The 17621-nt window shown below is 40.5% G+C and overlaps 1 protein-coding gene across 1 annotated transcript; it reads right to left on the reverse strand.

Annotated features, from left to right (window-relative positions):
- Positions 1 to 411: 411 nt before the first annotated feature.
- LOC119264043 lies at positions 412 to 2085 on the reverse strand. Its single transcript, XM_037541232.1, has 4 exons — positions 2020 to 2085; positions 1745 to 1919; positions 1499 to 1620; positions 412 to 928 (listed from the first exon to the last, which is right to left on the reverse strand). Exons 1-4 carry the CDS (start codon positions 2083 to 2085, stop codon positions 614 to 616), a joined length of 678 nt encoding a protein of 225 aa, XP_037397129.1. The 3' UTR covers positions 412 to 613.
- Positions 2086 to 17621: the final 15536 nt, after the last annotated feature.

Consider the following 17621-nt stretch of genomic DNA (forward strand, 5'->3'; position numbering starts at 1 on the left):
TAGTGTTAAAATTTAACCCCTTTTATAGTGTTAATTTCTGACACAGTGTTGTTCTGACACTCAAATGTGTATTTTTAACACTAAATTGTGTTATTCTTTTTCACTGAGTGTTCATTTCTGACACAGTGTTGCTTTATGACACTCAAGTGTGTATTTCTGACACTAAACTAAGTTCTTACCTTTGTGTTATTGTAGTTTTACAACATGTGAATTTACCACTATATTAAAAGCTGTACAGTCCCATCTTAAATGTTTTCACGAAATTCTGAAATCTACTCATCTGCAAGGCCACAGAACATCAGTACTAACACTAGCATGCAACAAATCTCTTTACCATCTGTTTACATAAGATTAGAATTTGTTGATTCACAAAGCTCAATAGTAAAAAAATAAATAAATACAAAAAACTAATAATTTTGAGCTCTTTATTCAAAAGAAAAACCTCCCAAGCACCATGTAGATTGGGAACAACTGAAACATGAGCACAGTTACAAAGAAAACATGGGTACAATATATAGGCTTTCATCTTCACCACAGGCTCTTTGTAAATCGAAGGGCTTATAATATACAAGACTGTCTGCTTTGATCACATCTAAACATCTAAACATTTAACCTAGTTGAAAAGCTTTGCCCGAAACTCACGAACTCTTGGAGACTCATCTGTTGTTGTAATGTCAGTGCTGTAGACTGTTGTCTGCACAAATGTGTAGAAATGGACCAGGAACTCATCATAAGAAAGATTGAACACGTAGTGAGACTTGAACAGCTCATCAAAGGCACCCAAGGATCTGGTGGCTTGGCAAGGGATTAGCTGCTTGTCCACAACGATGTAGAATGTGTGGATTCTCTTCTGAGCCCGGCCAACAGCAAGGATGTAAGGTTGTTTACCCTCTGTTCCTCGCAGATGTTCATCAATGCTGCAGCATGACTAAAAAACAGAACATGAACACCTTAATGTTAGTTCAGCTAATTACCCACACTCTGGGTTTGCTGCTTAAAGGAGAACTCCGGTGTGAAATGGATTTGGGGTGTAGTGAAACATAATTAAGAGTACCAACCTTTGCTGAATAGCACACCTCTGTTCGCCCCCCACATCCCGAAATCCAGCATCTTTTCAGTTTCTACAAACAGGCTTTAGAATGGGCGCTACAGGGCATATTTTTCTACTAATTCTACCAAAGAAGTGTGGAGATACTTTGAGCTTGTTAGCGGTGGAAAAAACGATTTCTCTGCAGGGGCAAAAATATGCCCTATAGCGCCCGTTCTAAATGAGGTGTGCTATTCAACAAAGGTTAGTACTCGTAATTATGTCTCACTACACCCAAAGTCCTTTTCACACTGAAGTTCTCCTTTAATAAAACACAGTCAACCTGCTCAGTAAAACACTTGTAAGAATCTTAACTGTCAAGGAGAACAGTGGGAGGAACCGACAGCAAGTTTTCCACTGCTATGAATGAGATTTGGCCCAATGAGATTTTAGCAGATGAGACATATAGACCTTGTGAAAGTGCACCATTTTGTCCTCTGCATCACTGGCACTAATGTTGATTCTCTTTCGTCCTGCTGTCGGTGGCAAGAGATGGAGAAGAAGCAGCAAAGAAGCCATGTCACTGTCCCAGTCTAATAAGCAGTGGGTGGGGGGTTGGAGACACAAACAATAACTCGCCATCATTAATATGCATTTGGAATACGCAAAAGACAAAACACTAGGCAACTGACTAGATACCAAGACTGTCTTACTTACTGGTGTCATCATCCTCTGCATGTTTCTCAGCAGCGTTTAGAAGTCGGTGCAGCTCCGTTGACTTAGTCAGGTGTTTGGACTCTTCGACAACCTTCGGCTTGAAGGTCGTGTCCCACCTCTCAAGTAACCTGGAGGATGTTTCCTCACCAAACAGCAGCACAAAGTCTTGATTCAGCTGTTGATCAAATACACATACAAATGTATCAGTGGTCAATGCACTGTAAACAGCCAAACCAAATCAAAGACTGGACTTTAAGAACCAATGCACAACTCACTAGTCCTTTGACCTCTAATAAACGTGGGAATGTTTTTGGAACATCTGTGGTTCTCTGTGAGGTCATGCACTAGGTTCTAGCGATGTTCAAAGGTCATCTTCATCTTCTTAAACACACTTGGTTCATCATGGCAATGAAGAAGAAATGATATAGCTTCCTGGCAGGCATCTCCATCAAGCTGCTCAGGCACTGATGCTACTGATCTTCTGCGATTTGGTCCTTGTGCTTGTGGCACTGTGGTTGCCTTAACTGATTGTTGAGATTTATTCCTGGACATCGTCTTCAGGCGCTATGCTGAATATCCTGTGCCCTTTTCGCCATCATAGAAATGCTCCTGTTAATTAAAAAATGACATAGATCCATCGTTCATTGATCTTCTTTGAAAACGAAACTGGGACAGTAGCAGGTTTGTAATTTTTTAATTTCTTGTGTAAAAACTAGGGCTATGAAAGTTAAAGCAGTTACTCAAGCAGGTAATCTTGATATTTTAACGTGTTTTTTTATCACAGATTAAAATCTGACAAACTTTACAGAGCTTGCTGACAATATAAACATAGCATTGCTTACTGTCGAGTTCAGAAAGTAGATTACTTTTATTTAAGCTAAAAAAAACTCAGTACCTCAGCACATTACTGTTGAGTTAACTGTAACTCAATACAGTAAAAAAGGATCTAGTCTGCCAGTCCTAAACCACACTACACTATTACTGTCTCCCTCCCACGCATACACGGAAATACCAGCATTAAAAATGATATATATATATAAATTATTCTAACTTTGATACCACTCATTACATTTAAATACCCAATATTAAAAGCTTAGTTTTAAGGAGAAGAAAAAGTGTGATTAATTGCAATAAATCACAGACATCTGCTGTGATTAATGTGATTTGTTTTTAATCGATTGACATCACTAGTAAAAACCCATTAACCCAATTCATTCTGAATGGCACTAAGAGCATTCTCACTGATTGTTCTGTGATCTGATCATAGCACACTACCATTTCAGTTGTCCAGGGGTACTTTGACAGGCCATTATAAGATCATTGTAATTCTATATATATTTTTTTAAGCATTTAAAGTAAATCACTTAAAGTTCAAGTATAGCGACAGAGTGCATTTAGGCCGTGGCCACGCCGTGGGGAAAACACTCAGCTCAGTTTGAATAGAAGTGAATGGGAAACTGCAGCTCACTGTGTCTTTAAACAGCTTTAACATAGACTGGAGTTGAGGTTTTATATACCCTTTAAAGAAAGGAGAAGATATATACTAACGTCAGGTATGATTAGACTCCATCTGTGTTCGCTTTATATTCAGATTTGAGGGAAAAAAAATAAAAAAAAATCACCAAACAGAGTGCCCAGCCTTCACTTACTTCGACTTGTAATGTACCATTATCTCACAGACACAAGGTAGTCTAGTTAACATTAGTTAAAACTGATCAAAATATTCACATCTATATCGTATTAGGCTGCATTTTATTAACACTACTGTTACCCATATCCTTCTTGTTCTGTGTCCCTCTGAATCAAATACTCAACTACAGCTGCACTATTCCACATTATTAGTATTACTAGTAGCAGTATTCTCATTGTTATGCAACAGTCTGAATTACTACTGTAAGTTAATAACCTAAATAAACAGAAGGGCTAAAATGCTTTAAACATTTAAGCTCAATTTTAGATCTTGTTTACCTGCTACTTTAGGTAGTGAGCTCTACAAACTACTACCCACTAATTTCCATTATTTTCTGGGCCAATTTAAATTGTTGTTTAGGTTGTCAAGTATTGATCTCTTGGTAACCCTTTGGTTTATTTAGGCTATTAACATGCAATATTAATTCAGACTGATGAAGAATGTGAGGATAATGGTTATAGTACTACTAACAATATGGAATAGTGCAACTATACTTGATCTGTTGATAGAGAGTGATACAGGAGTGTTAATAAAATGCAGCTTAATACTCTACAGAACATTCTGACCACAGTGTTAGCTAATGTTAACTAGCTTAGCCTGCCTGGGGTCTCAGTGACCTGTTGTTACAAGTCAATTTCCCATTCACTTCTATTCAAACTGAGCAAAATGTTTTCCCCTAATGACACTTCGAGTTCTGTCTCTACGTAAAACTAGTAGAATTTCTGAAAGTAAGCACTTTCTTAAACTTACACAGCCCTTTGGAGAAAAAGGATCCTTCAGTGAAGGAAAGAGTGTAATGATCCCCAGGGCATACTTCTCCTTCTGTTTACGGGATGGAATCCTCCTTTAAAGCAAAAGCAATATTTAAAAATAATAATAAACATGTCCTACTACAGACTACAGGGCACTAATTCAATGCCATTCATTTAAATAAAATCATTACATTCACTCGATATAAAACACTTCAGTCTAAAAATGGTTTAACAGTTTAAGACGCACTTACCCACGCATCTCAGTCATATGGCTGGCCAATATGTTGACAAGCTGTCTCCGGGTCCGATGATTCAGCGATTTCTCTGACTTGTACACTTCAAGGACATCTTGACCTCCAGGTTTCATAACCAAGGCATTTTCTACCATCTATTAAATCCACACGTGAGAAATGTTTTCACTATAAAATTCAGAACCAAAAATTACTGTCATGGGATTTGTTGCAATGAGCGACTTTGTTGGTGACAAGTTCCACGTGCTGTGACTGGTTTGTGCCCTCTTGCCAGTATCAAGTTATCGGATACGATTTACTGTACCATTTACTGTTCATGGCTGGCCAGTTAGAAAACGGTTTTCCTTCTTCCAGTTCGGTCCAACACACATCCACACAACTCTAAACTTCACATTTTGAAGTTCAAAGTTTACTGATGGTGTTGAGAGTCCAAATTGTATAGATCAATTGCTCAAGTACCTCTTTTGCAGCCTCAGCCTCAGAAAACACTGTGGTAGGTGGGTTCCCGTCTCTGAAGTTATGAACAGGTCTGTCTCTGGAGTGTCGACTAAAGAGGTCATTGTCACTTGAAGGTGACAGGGTATCCGTGAGGGAAGATGATGCTGATTGATCTAAAGGAGAATTTTTGTTTTAGATACTTATATAAAAAAGGAAGACAAAATGTATCCAAAAGAGGTGGAGTGGTATTCATATTTATATCAATGTGTCACACTATGGTTTATATAGTTGCATAATAAAAGAAAAAATGGAAGTAATCCACCTCATCTTTAGTGACACTAACACACCTTAAATTGCAACGAGAGGATTTCATATGTTCACTCTACACTTAAAAGTGATAAAAAAAAAAAATACTGGTCATTAATTTATGAACAGTAATTTACAGTTAAAATACAGTATACCAAGTATGCAGGTTTGGGTCACGGAGTGAAAGAAAAATAATCTAAACTTCAAAGTTCATTTTTTGTTTGTTATACTGAACCATGAGGTCTAAACCTTGATATCCAAGTACTGCACTTCAAAAACCAGCACATTCGTGACCTGCTAGAAATGTGTTACTTGGGGTGGCAAAGCCACCAACAGATACATTTTTATAGTGATTTTTTCAGAAAAATATACCCAACTTTGACATAGCAAGCTGTGGCCTTGTATAGCAAGAATGGGATGCTTATAACCAAATGTACATTTGCAAACTTATGCTGGAAGCATGATCGCACTGACTACAACGGAAGTTCTAACAAAACCCACCTTCATCAGACTCACTGTCACGTACTGTCAGGCATAAGTCAGGATTGGCCTCCATCAGTTCAAGAAGGATGTCTTCCTCCACTGCCGTGTCACTTTCATCACAAATGTACAGTTCAGATGCAACTGGGAGTCCCAAACTTGTCTTTGACTATAGGAAGATCAACAAGACAAGCCTGTACCAGGTTCAAGACTAAACATTAGTACACAGCAAAAACCACGCGCCTTGAACACTAAGAGCTCCAGTAAAACGGCACATCCTCTGCATTTTTAAGTTGGAATATAAAGCCAAAGTTCCAATGGAAAAAAGAGAATACAGATTAGGGAAAAGGTCTGAAGAGAGAAGTTGTTGGGTTTATGGGAAAACCGGCTGCAGTACATGCATAATGTTCTGTATTTACTGCATATGGTTAATCTGAACTATACATAATTCATAATCAGAGTAAAGTTTGATTGACATCTGTTGCAAGATGATTACTTACAAAATTCACCTGCAGCTTTGCATTTTGTGAGTTTCAGTCAAATAAAATATTTTCATCATATATTTCAATTTTGAAATGAAAATATTAAAGTTAAAATCTCATCTCGTCTCGTGAACCCAATATCACGGCTCGTCTCATGAGATGAGGGTCTTGTCACACCCCTAGCAAGAAGCTCCCTGCCCTCTGGTGACTAATGCTGGCAGTGCCATTATTAATGTGATAATGTGATTTAGAGAAATAAATGCCAGTGACATAATGATAATATAATAGCATAAACAAAATTTTAATGAATCGTAGTTTGGGAAATATATATTTTTTTCTTCACCTACTTCAGTCCACACTGTGTGTATGGAGTCAGTTATTGAAGCCTTGGTCTTTGACTGTCAACAATACTGTTCAGTTATATATGTGAACAAACATACAAATAAACACAATAGACAATGTCACGGTTATCAAATATTATTGAGGATATGTCTATGTATTGGACGATAATGTAATATTCATGACAGGCCCAGTTATTGAGCTGTCATTCCTAACATTTCAAAAACCTGGACACAGGAAATTTTGCAATAATTCTGCAAAATGCTACTTACCTTCACTGATGAAATCCAAACAGGTGAAGCCAGAGTGTAATCGGATGGACTTCTTGGTACCTTGGTATTTCACCTTCAGCAACATACTGGCATGTCTCAGAACCGACACACAACAGAGGAAATCTAACTTTTACAGGTGCAAGGGGTCATGAACTAAATCTCAACTTCAGCCAAACGGCCAGGAAAGCACAGAAAAAAGGTGATTCCAATGCTATTGGTAGATCTAGCCATGAACGCTGGGCTAAACCTGACCAATAACCAGCAAACAATTTTGCGTGTAAAGTTGTAAACTGCATTCATGCAAATGACAAACTACATTAGCATGAAAATCATGATGGCAAATTAGACATATTAACAAATGACTTGAAACTCACACCTGTCTTTGCTTATATCCCCACAGCTACTCGGTCACAATTACAATAAACTGCTGGTGTTTGTTAGCTAACAATTAGGCCTTGCTAGCTATATCCTTATAGCACCATGATCTGCTAAATAATTCACTGTCTGCTGGATCATTTAAAAATATTTTAAGAAGACTTTTCAATAAAATAAGCCTGCAACAATGTTACACTTCACTTCAGATTAAATGGACATGTCCATGCAGTAGAACCCATTCCGAGTCATGGATTGACTGAATCTGACTGATTGTAGGTGTGGTAAAAATATCCTTTTAAAACAAACAGTAGAAAAATGTTTGTCATGCATTTCTCTCATACAGGGTGTGGCGCGAAGTGCAATACCGGTGGTTTTTGTAGCTCCAGCAGCGGCGAAACGCGAATGTCCGCCGAATATATGAGCCTAACTGACCGAGCTGCAGCTGGAACGAGTGATGCGTGCTGATAAGAAGTGATAAGGCTGTTAAATCATTACCGTCAGTGAGATAAACCAGAGTTTTATCCATCTCTCTCTTCTGTCCGCTCCTCTGCATCCACTGTTAGCTGTAGTAAGAGAGTCTGTTAGTGAGCAGTACAGCGTTCGGCCCGTGTCCCGCCCCCAAACTGTCAAAACCACGCCCTCTGAAAACTCCAGAGCGCAGAGAGCAGCCGACGGTATTGTAGTGATGGGCACAGCAGCTCTTTCAGATGAACTGAATCATTAGAATCAGTTCACTAAAAAGATTCGTTCAAAAGATTCGTTCACCGAATCGTCCAGTGTTCGGCAGGAGTAGCCTGCGACTCCGACCCACCTGATACACGGCTGAACGGTTCATGTTTCAGTTTAGTTCACGGCTTCCGGGACCAGGAGAGGAGAGCGTTGTAAAAAATTAATAAATAGAAAATATTCAAGTCTGAAACTAAATGTTGGGTTTATTACAGGAAATATAAATCACAGTACTTGACTCCATGTGAGTGGCAGCGCGAATGTGAATCACAGTGACGGTACATTCAGTGAACGACTCAGTGGGTGAACGGAGCGACGTCAGCACTGAGTGACACATCCGAACGAATCGTTCGCGAACGACGACACTACCGTATTGCACTTCACGCGCGAGGGGAAACAATCAAATCGCGCGAGAAGAAAAAGCATTAAAGGAGGGAAAAAAGACGGTTTGAGCGCGTGTTTATGAAAATTGCGCGTGGGGTTCCTTTCTGTGCTCGCGAGTTTCACATTTACGCTCACGAGTGAAACATTTCCGTGCGCGAATGTTAAACCGTGCAGGTTTGTATCTTTCACCGAGTTTTGACTTTAACGTGCCGCCATAAACTGGCTAATAACGCCAGCCGCGCTTGTTCAGCCACATTTGTTTAGTCATAAAATCCCCACAATCTGAATTTAAAGCTGGAATATTACATATTATGAGAATTATCAGAAGCACGAACGACAAAAAGAGGGAAAGACACCACAGACTGCGCCTCATCCATAATATTCGGTAGCTCTAGGCTAGCTAGCATTTGCTTAACTGTATTAGCTTAATTCAACTTAAAATATTATATCAGGCCAACTCAAAGAAATCAAGTTACTGCAAGTAAAAAAAAAATGAGTTGAACTTACTTCATGGAATGAATTTAAGTCAATGTAAACACAGAACAATGCACAAAACATAGAATTGTAACTTGCATTTATTCAATATATTCCATACATCCATATATCCCAAATCAATACAGAAAAAAAATACATTTTAGAATTTTATATGCACACAATCTTTCATAATGCAATCTTTTTAACTGCATTTTTTACATATTTTGATATTATGTTAAATGTTTAACACATTAAAAGAACTTATTCCAGATGTTTAAACATGCCATTCCGCAAAATTATGAATTGCACTAAAACTTAAGAGGTTTCAAAATATTTTAGGAACTTATCTTGTAAGTTCTGATCTTGTTTTAGCATTCTTGTTTTTTCACCTGCAACTAGTGATTTAAAACAGAACAAAATCATTGTTGCTGCATACAATAGTAAAATTAACCAAATGGAGAAAAGAGGCAATAAAACTACTTTGTTTAAAACAATGAACAAATAACTGCTACTCACTGTCTTCTGTACAGATTCAAATGATCAGTGCAAACTGTATAAACACTTGCAACAGTCCCCCAAATAGGCCCTGAAACCTGCTGCTTAGTTTTAAATTAGCAACATGCATTTGAAAGAGTAAACACCACCTCCTGGTTTCTATACTCACTACCCACTTTATCAGCTCCGCTGACCATTTAGGAGCACTTTGTAGTTCTGCAGTTACAGACTGTAGTCCATCTGTTTCTCTGATACTTTGTTACGCTGCTCTTCAATGGTCAAGACCCCCCAGAGCAGGAATTATTTGGGTGGTGGATCATTCTCAGCACTGCAGTGTGTTGTGCTCATATGAGTGGATCAGACACAGCAGTGCTACTGGAGTTTTTAATGACTTCAGTGTTGCTGCTGGACTGAGAACCAGCCAACAGTGTCCTGTGACCTGGGACTAGAGGATGACCAACACAAACTGTGCAGCAGCAGATGAGCGATCATCTCTGACTTTACAACGACAAGGTAGGAGTGTCTAATAGAGTGGACAGTGAGTGGACACAGTGTTTAAAAACTCCAGCAGCACTGCTTTATCTGATTAACTTGTACCAGCACATCACACACCAATACACCTCCACCACGTCAGTGTCACTGCGGTACTGAGAATGATCCTCCATCCAAATAATACCTGCTCTGTAGTGGTCCTGTGGGGTCCTGACCATTGAAGAACAGGGTAACAAAGTATGCAGAGAAACAGATGAACTAGAGTCTGTACAGTCTTTGTAGATCTACAAAGTGCTCCTATATGATAAGAGGAGCTGATAAGAGGAGCTGATAAAATGGACATTGTAGTAACAAGGAGGTGGTTTAATGAAGTGACTGATAGGTGTAGAATCTCAGTCCAAGAATGTGTGTTCAAGTCGGGGAGGGAAAAAGACAAAACAATGAACACAGTCTTCAATCATTTGTGATGAACTCTGAAGTGCATAGAAACAGAAACTAGACAAACTAGTGGCAATGATAGGAGCAACATTTCACTGATATTAAAACACAGCCAACAACACACCATTAACCAAAAACAGCAGCAAATTGCACAAAAACGTAACACATAACGAGTTCCTGGGAACCTGCTGCTTATGTAGCCCAGACTAATAATTTAGTCATTTAGTTGTTAAACTTTTAGAAAGAACAGCAATAGTGGAATTAATAAAAATAATTAAATAATTTATTTGCACAAGAAACTAGGTTAAACACATAATTACTTTAAATAAATGACAAGAAAAAAATGGTTTATTTTATTTTATGGGATTTATTTCTGGTTTCTGATTGGCTTGCAGGCCTAGGGAGGTTTGTTGACCAATGAGGTTGCACAACATAGGTGTGTGCGGCGGGTGAACACGCGGTTCCCGGCGTTTTTCTCACACTAGGGCAGACAGCGGTAGAGCGAGCACCTGGAGCTCAGATCTTTCCAGCTAATCGGAAATAAAACAAAGTAAAAGTTAATAAAAGTTCACTAAAACATCATAGAACATTCCTAGTTAGCAGGATTACTTACCTGGAGCTGTAATTGGAGCGTCTGCGTTGTCTACCCCGTGTGAGCATGCTGCGGTTTCCCCGCATTGGTAAGGCAAGCACAACCTAGTGCTATGCTGGCTAGCTAACATGCTAACCGCTCTATGGGGAAACCCATTGAGTTATATTGACTGTTAGCGATATATTAGCAATCTAATATGCTTATATTTTGGGAAAATATGAACCATCCTCCTGTTAGGAGGGTAGTTAAAGATGTTATTGATGAGTTATTGTGTTAATGTTTGCTATATTTCTACTGTTTATTGAGCATTTCTGTCGTCAAATGTGAAATATTTTAGGCGAAGCACAGCGAGTGTAGCCGCTAGCTGCAGCCTCGTGTTGGCTAATTTTGTAACGCTAAAATGTTTATTTGAGCCATTTTGTGTGAATGTTATGCTCTCTATACACTGTAAATTATTATTACAGTTTACAGATACTCAGGAATTGAGTAAATCAGTTTAGTGATTTATTTGTTAAACCAAGTCATAGACTTAATTTTCTATTCTGACTCTATGTGTACTATAGGTCAGGTTTTTTGAGAGAGGTGAAGTTGAACTGAATTCCAGTGATTTGGATGGCGAGCCGAGCCCGACTATCTGAACCGAGAAACCTTACTGCATGCAGCGAACTGAACTGAACTCTGACTCCACGTTCACACTGACACTGAGCCTATTCACTTCTGAGCTTGGTAGGCTAAACTTGCACTCCCACAAATCGCAGGATCCTACATTCGCTCGACTTAATTTTGTGGACATGGACTGTGGTATGCGAACACATTTCCAATTGGAATCAGAACACTAAAGGACGTCTAAGTCCCAGGATTCTCTAATTTCCATTTTCTGAACGTGACTGGTGTTTATTATTTTCTTTGTTTTTTCTCTTCTCACAATTACCCGGGTAACATGTTTTGTATGCATTGAATTGTGTTTTTTGTATTAAATTGAACAATTCCTTTTTCCAAATATACTTTTAGTAGTCCAGTGTGGTCTCAGTGGTTTGGTTGCTCTGGCTCTGTAGTCAAATCTAGTGAGGAAACTTCTGATTGGCCCAATTGAATTTCTTATATACATACTTTGCTATATCTAAGAACTACACTTACCGTACTGTACACCTAATACTGGTGACAGAAGTTGGCGAGCCAGCCAGGAGCTAGTTTTATACTAAATCTTATGTTTGAGACACACACTGAACTTGGGTTGTATTCCTAAATTAGGACAGGATAATCTCCCAAAATGGAATTTATCGAGCAATCTGGTGTCAAAGTTCCAAACTCAGTTATAGTCAGTGGGATAGCTGGGTCTAGCATAGAGGAAGAGGTTCTTACTTTTCTGAAGAAATATGGTTCAATAAATAGAACTTTTATGGTAGATGATCCCACATCAGAACTCCACTCAAACTTAATAGTAGAGTACACTTATGGTACAGCCATGCAGATTCTAGAGCCCATGCTGCCTCATACTCAGACACTGTCAGATGAATCTAACAGTAGATACTGTGTGAGTGCTTTAGCTAATGTCTATTGCCAAAAAGTAGGGGGTAGTGTTACACAGACCTACCTGGGTGAATTAAAAAGAGTAGCCAAGCTAAGTGGCAAGGACTTCGAAGAGATGTTGAAGGAAGCCCTAGCACAAATAGGTGAGTCTGTGGAAGCTTCTGAGCTTGCTGACCAAAAACTCAGTCCTGAACAGTCCAAAGAGTACCGCCAACTAGGGAGTTCACCTTTATTGTTGCTTGACATCCCTCGTGAGCCTGAGTCTTACAAAACCGACACAACTCCATTGATAATTCCACCACTGTCACCTGTGCAAAAAGTGATTCCCTCACTGGATCCTGGTGCAATTAATCCTCCCGAAGTCCAGAAGCTAGTAGTAGAACATATAGTGAGGAGTGAGGAGAAATCTTCATATGCACATTTATCCTTGAGGCTGAGAACTTTTTCTGGGAAGAATCCTAGACCATACAGCGAAGCCGATTATGACACATGGCGTTCTCATGTTGATCTGATGATGAATGACCCTTCAGTCTCTGAGATTGAGAAAACACGAAAAATAATTGAAAGTCTTCTAGCTCCCGCTACTGATGTCATCAGGCACCTTGGCCCTGAAGCTTCTCCTACATGCTATCTACAGCTTCTAGATTCAGCCTTTGGTTTAGTTGAGGATGGAGAGGAACTGTTTGCTCGATTTATGAACACGTTACAGAACATGGGAGAGAAACCTTCTGCTTATTTGCAGCGTCTCCAATTGGCGTTGAGTCTTGCAGTGAGAGCAGGTGGAGTTTCAGCTGACAATGCTGACAAGCACCTTCTAAAACAGTTTTGTAGAGGTTGTTGGGAGAATAGCCTACTAGTTGATCTGCAGCTAGAGTGCAAGAGGGACAGTCCTCCCCCATTTGCTGAACTGCTGTTGTTGTTGCGCACAGCTGAGGACAAGCAAGAGGCCAAGACACTGAGAATGAAGCAACATCTTGGAGCTGTAAAGCACAAAGCTTCTCCGCACCAGCACAGTGCTTGTGAGTGTGACGAAACACCCACCAATTCCACTCAAGGTGAGATGATTGAATTAAAAAAACAAGTTGCAGAATTAAAGAGCCAATTGACCTTGATGATGACAAAGAAACAAGAAAGAAAAGCGCTATCCAGAACCGAACCATCAAAAAGAGAACAACTGAAAAAAGCTGAAACACCAAAACCTGACCATGTGAAGAAAGAATGTAAGTCACCTACCTTTCATTGTCCAGTCTCCAAGCCAAAACCTTGGTATTGCTTTCGCTGTGGACAAGATGGCCACATTGTTGCTACTTGTGAGTTTGATGCAAATCCTGCCTTTGTAGCTTCTAAAAGGAAAGAATTGAGAGAGCGTCAGCAACTGTGGGAGACTCAGCACGAGTCCAAGTCTTCTTTAAACTGAAGTCAGTTCCTGTCACGGGACAGACAGGAGCTGTAGCTGATCACAGTCCCAGTGAAAATAACTTGAAGAAAGGTAATAAAATGCATGCCACATTGAAACAAGCACACATGAAACAGAACTGTCGTGGGTTGCCAAAAGGCTTAGTAGGAACAAAATGCACAGCACAGATAAAAATAGGGCATGCCCATACAAGCTGTTTATTAGATACGGGATCTCAGGTGACCACAGTGTCCCATTCATTCTTTCAGAAGAACTTATCTGACCATCAGATTAATTCACTGTCTGACTTGCTAGAGGTTGAGGGAGCAAATGGCCAGTCCGTACCTTACTTAGGCTATGTGGAACTGAGTGTTGTTTTTCCAAAGGAGTTCACTGGCATAGAAGTGGAAGTCCCAACACTTGCTCTAGTAGTTCCAGACACTACTTCTGAGTCACAACCTCATGTGCTGATTGGCACTAACACACTTGATGTTCTGTATGAGACTGCCAGTGAAACTGCTGCTGCAACCCCAGAGTCACCCTTGTATGGTTATAGAGCAGTACTTAAAGTTCTAGAGTTAAGACAATGCCATCACCAAGGCAGTGCTTTTGGGTTTGTTAAGCTACATGACAAAACCCCACAGTTAATTTCTGCTGGACAGTTTGTAGTTGTGAACGGTTGTGCTGTAGTGAAGGAATACACCAATGAGACTAAGGCAATTCTAGAACATCCTACTTGGTCCTCTCTTCCAGGAGGGTTACTTGTACAACCCTGCCTCATCGATGTTCCAAGTCAGCCACCTTATAAGGTGTCTGTAATGCTAAAGAATGAATCCGAACGTGACATTGTTATTCCTCCCAAATGCATTCTTGCTGAGCTCAGTGTCATTCAGACAGTTCTGTCCCAGCAGCAAAGTGTAAATACAGAAGAAGTGAATTCTGACGAAAAGCCCAAATTAAGTTTTAATTTTGGCGATTCCCCCGTTTCTGCTGAATGGAAGGACCGAATTACAAAGAAATTAAACAGCATGCCTGAAGTTTTTGCTCAGAGCGATATTGACTTTGGTAGAACAGACAGGGTGAAGCATCACATCAAGCTTTCTGATGAGACTCCCTTCAAGCACAGAGCACGTCCTATACATCCACACGACCTGGATGCAGTTCGTAGGCATCTTCAGGAGCTACTACAAGCTGGAATAATTCGTGAATCTGAGTCACCATTCTCGTCCCCCATAGTAGTGGTAAGGAAAAAGAACGGAGAAGTACGTCTTTGTGTAGACTATCGAAAGTTAAATCTTCAGACTGTGAAGGACGCATATGCACTTCCAAACCTGGAAGAGACATTTTCCGCCCTTACCGGATCCAAGTGGTTTACTGTGCTCGATTTAAAATCAGGCTATTATCAAATTGAAGTGGAGGAGGCTGATAAACCAAAGACCGCTTTCGTGTGTCCCTTAGGTTTCTGGGAGTTTAACCGGATGGCACAAGGGATCACAAATGCTCCTAGTACTTTTCAGCGGCTAATGGAAAAATGTGTGGGCGATATGAACTTGAGAGAAGTAGTCGTGTTTTTGGACGATGTAATTGTTTTCTCAAAAACATTGGAAGAACATGAAATCAGGCTGATGCGAGTCCTTAGTCGTCTGAAAGAGTATGGATTAAAGCTTTCTCCGGCAAAATGTAGGTTTTTCCAAACCTCCGTCAGATACCTGGGCCATATAGTGTCTCAGAGTGGAGTAGAGACAGACCCTGATAAGGTGGAAGCCCTGAAGACGTGGCCCAGACCGCAAAACTTGAAGCAGTTAAGGTCTTTCCTTGGGTTCTCGGGATACTACCGACGATTCATCAAGGATTACTCCAGTATTGTGAAGCCCCTCACTGATCTAACATCTGGGTACCCACCACTGCGAAAGAGTTTCAAACACAAAGCAAAAGACAGCCAGTACCATGATCCGAAGGAATCATTTGGTGGTCGATGGACATCTGCATGCGAGACTGCGTTTAACACCATCATAACAAAGCTTACTACGGCTCCTGTTCTCGGCTTTGCAGACTCCAAAATCCCTTACGTCCTGCACACCGACGCTAGCACCACAGGGTTAGGGGCAGCCCTGTACCAAGAACAAGAGGGTATTATGCGAGTCATAGCTTATGCTAGTAGGGGGCTGTCACGCAGTGAATCAAAGTATCCAGCTCACAAACTAGAATTTCTAGCATTAAAGTGGGCTGTAACCGAAAAGTTCAATGACTACTTGTATGGGAGTAATTTTACTGTTATAACTGACAGTAACCCCCTCACATATATTTTAACCACTGCTAAGATGGATGCCACTAGTTACAGATGGCTAGCTGCCCTGTCAACTTTCACATTTAAACTCAAGTACAGGGCAGGTAAACAGAACTCTGATGCAGATGGTCTTTCCAGAAGGTCCCATGGAGGGTTAACTGAAGATGTAATGTCTCAGAAAGAAAGAGAGCGAATTTGTCAGTTCACTCACACACATCTAGATGATTCTAGTGTCAGTATAAGTAAAGATGCTGTGTATGCTCTCTGTGAGAAACACCTAGTTAACAATGTTACTAGTGAGGAAAATAGTGCCGTTGCTTTAGTACAGTCACTAGCAGTTTCTTCTGATGCTATTCCAGACAGCTTCGCTAGTGAGGATCAACATGGTGGTTTACCCATCATTCCTCATTTTTCCGAGGAGGAAATTAGAGACAAGCAAAGAGCTGACCCCTGTATCAGAGAGGTTATCAGTATGATAGAGACTGGTGAGAAGTTAGTTCCAGCAATCCGAACAGAGCTTCCTCAGATTACCTATCTGTTACGTCAGTTGAGCCGCCTTAGTCTACACAATCAGATATTGTATCGTAGGCGTTTAGAAGGTAGCACTCCAACGTATCAACTTGTTTTGCCTGAAGAACTTTGCCCTGTGGTCCTGAAAAGTCTCCATGATGATATGGGACACATGGGTATAGACCGCACCATGGACTTGATAAGAACCAGATTCTATTGGCCAAAGTTAGCAGATGATGTGGAAAGGAAGGTCAAGACGTGTGAAAGATGTGTTCGAAGAAAAAGCTTACCAGAGAAAGCTGCACCATTGACAAACATTGTCTCAACCAGACCTTTGGAGCTTGTGTGCATGGATTTTCTATCCATAGAACCTGACAGTAAAAATACTAAGGATGTCCTGGTCCTTACAGACCATTTCACTAAATACGCCATCGCTATTCCAACACCCAATCAGAAGGCCCAGACTGTCGCAAAATGTCTATGGGATAACTTAATTGTTCAATATGGTATTCCCGAATGTTTGCATAGCGACCAAGGTCCAGACTTCGAGTCCCATGTTATCAAAGAGCTATGTCAGCTTATGGGGATTCGTAAGACTCATACCACACCGTACCACCCCAGAAGTAATCCTGTGGAACGTTTCAACAGGACCCTTCTGAATATGCTTGGGACATTGAGGGACGAAGATAAATCCCGATGGCGGAATTTCGTGAAGCCTCTGGTACATGCTTACAATTGCACACGAAACGATGTAACTGGGTTCACCCCTTACGAGTTAATGTTTGGACGACAGCCGAGGCTGCCGGTCGACTTAGCATTTGGTCTACCATTGCAGTCTGATCAGCGCAAGTCCCATTCGCAATATGTGCAAGAGCTCAAATCGCACCTTGAAGATAGTTTTAAGATAGCTAGCCTAAATTCTGAAAAGAATGCCAAAGCAAATAAAACCAGGTTCGATGCGCACATAACTGCCTCCAAGCTGGAAGCAGGTGATCGAGTTTTAGTGCGAGCTGTTCGTCTGAGAGGCAAGCATAAACTTGCTGATAGGTGGGAAACCGACATCCACGTAGTGGTGAAGAAAGCAGGAGATCTCCCAGTTTACACAGTCAGGCCGGAAAATCATGATGGTCCCTTGAGAACTCTGCATAGAGACCTCTTACGTCCTTGC

This window comes from Pygocentrus nattereri, chromosome 9 (assembly GCF_015220715.1).
Source record: "Pygocentrus nattereri isolate fPygNat1 chromosome 9, fPygNat1.pri, whole genome shotgun sequence".
NCBI classification, from domain to species: domain Eukaryota; kingdom Metazoa; phylum Chordata; class Actinopteri; order Characiformes; family Serrasalmidae; genus Pygocentrus; species Pygocentrus nattereri.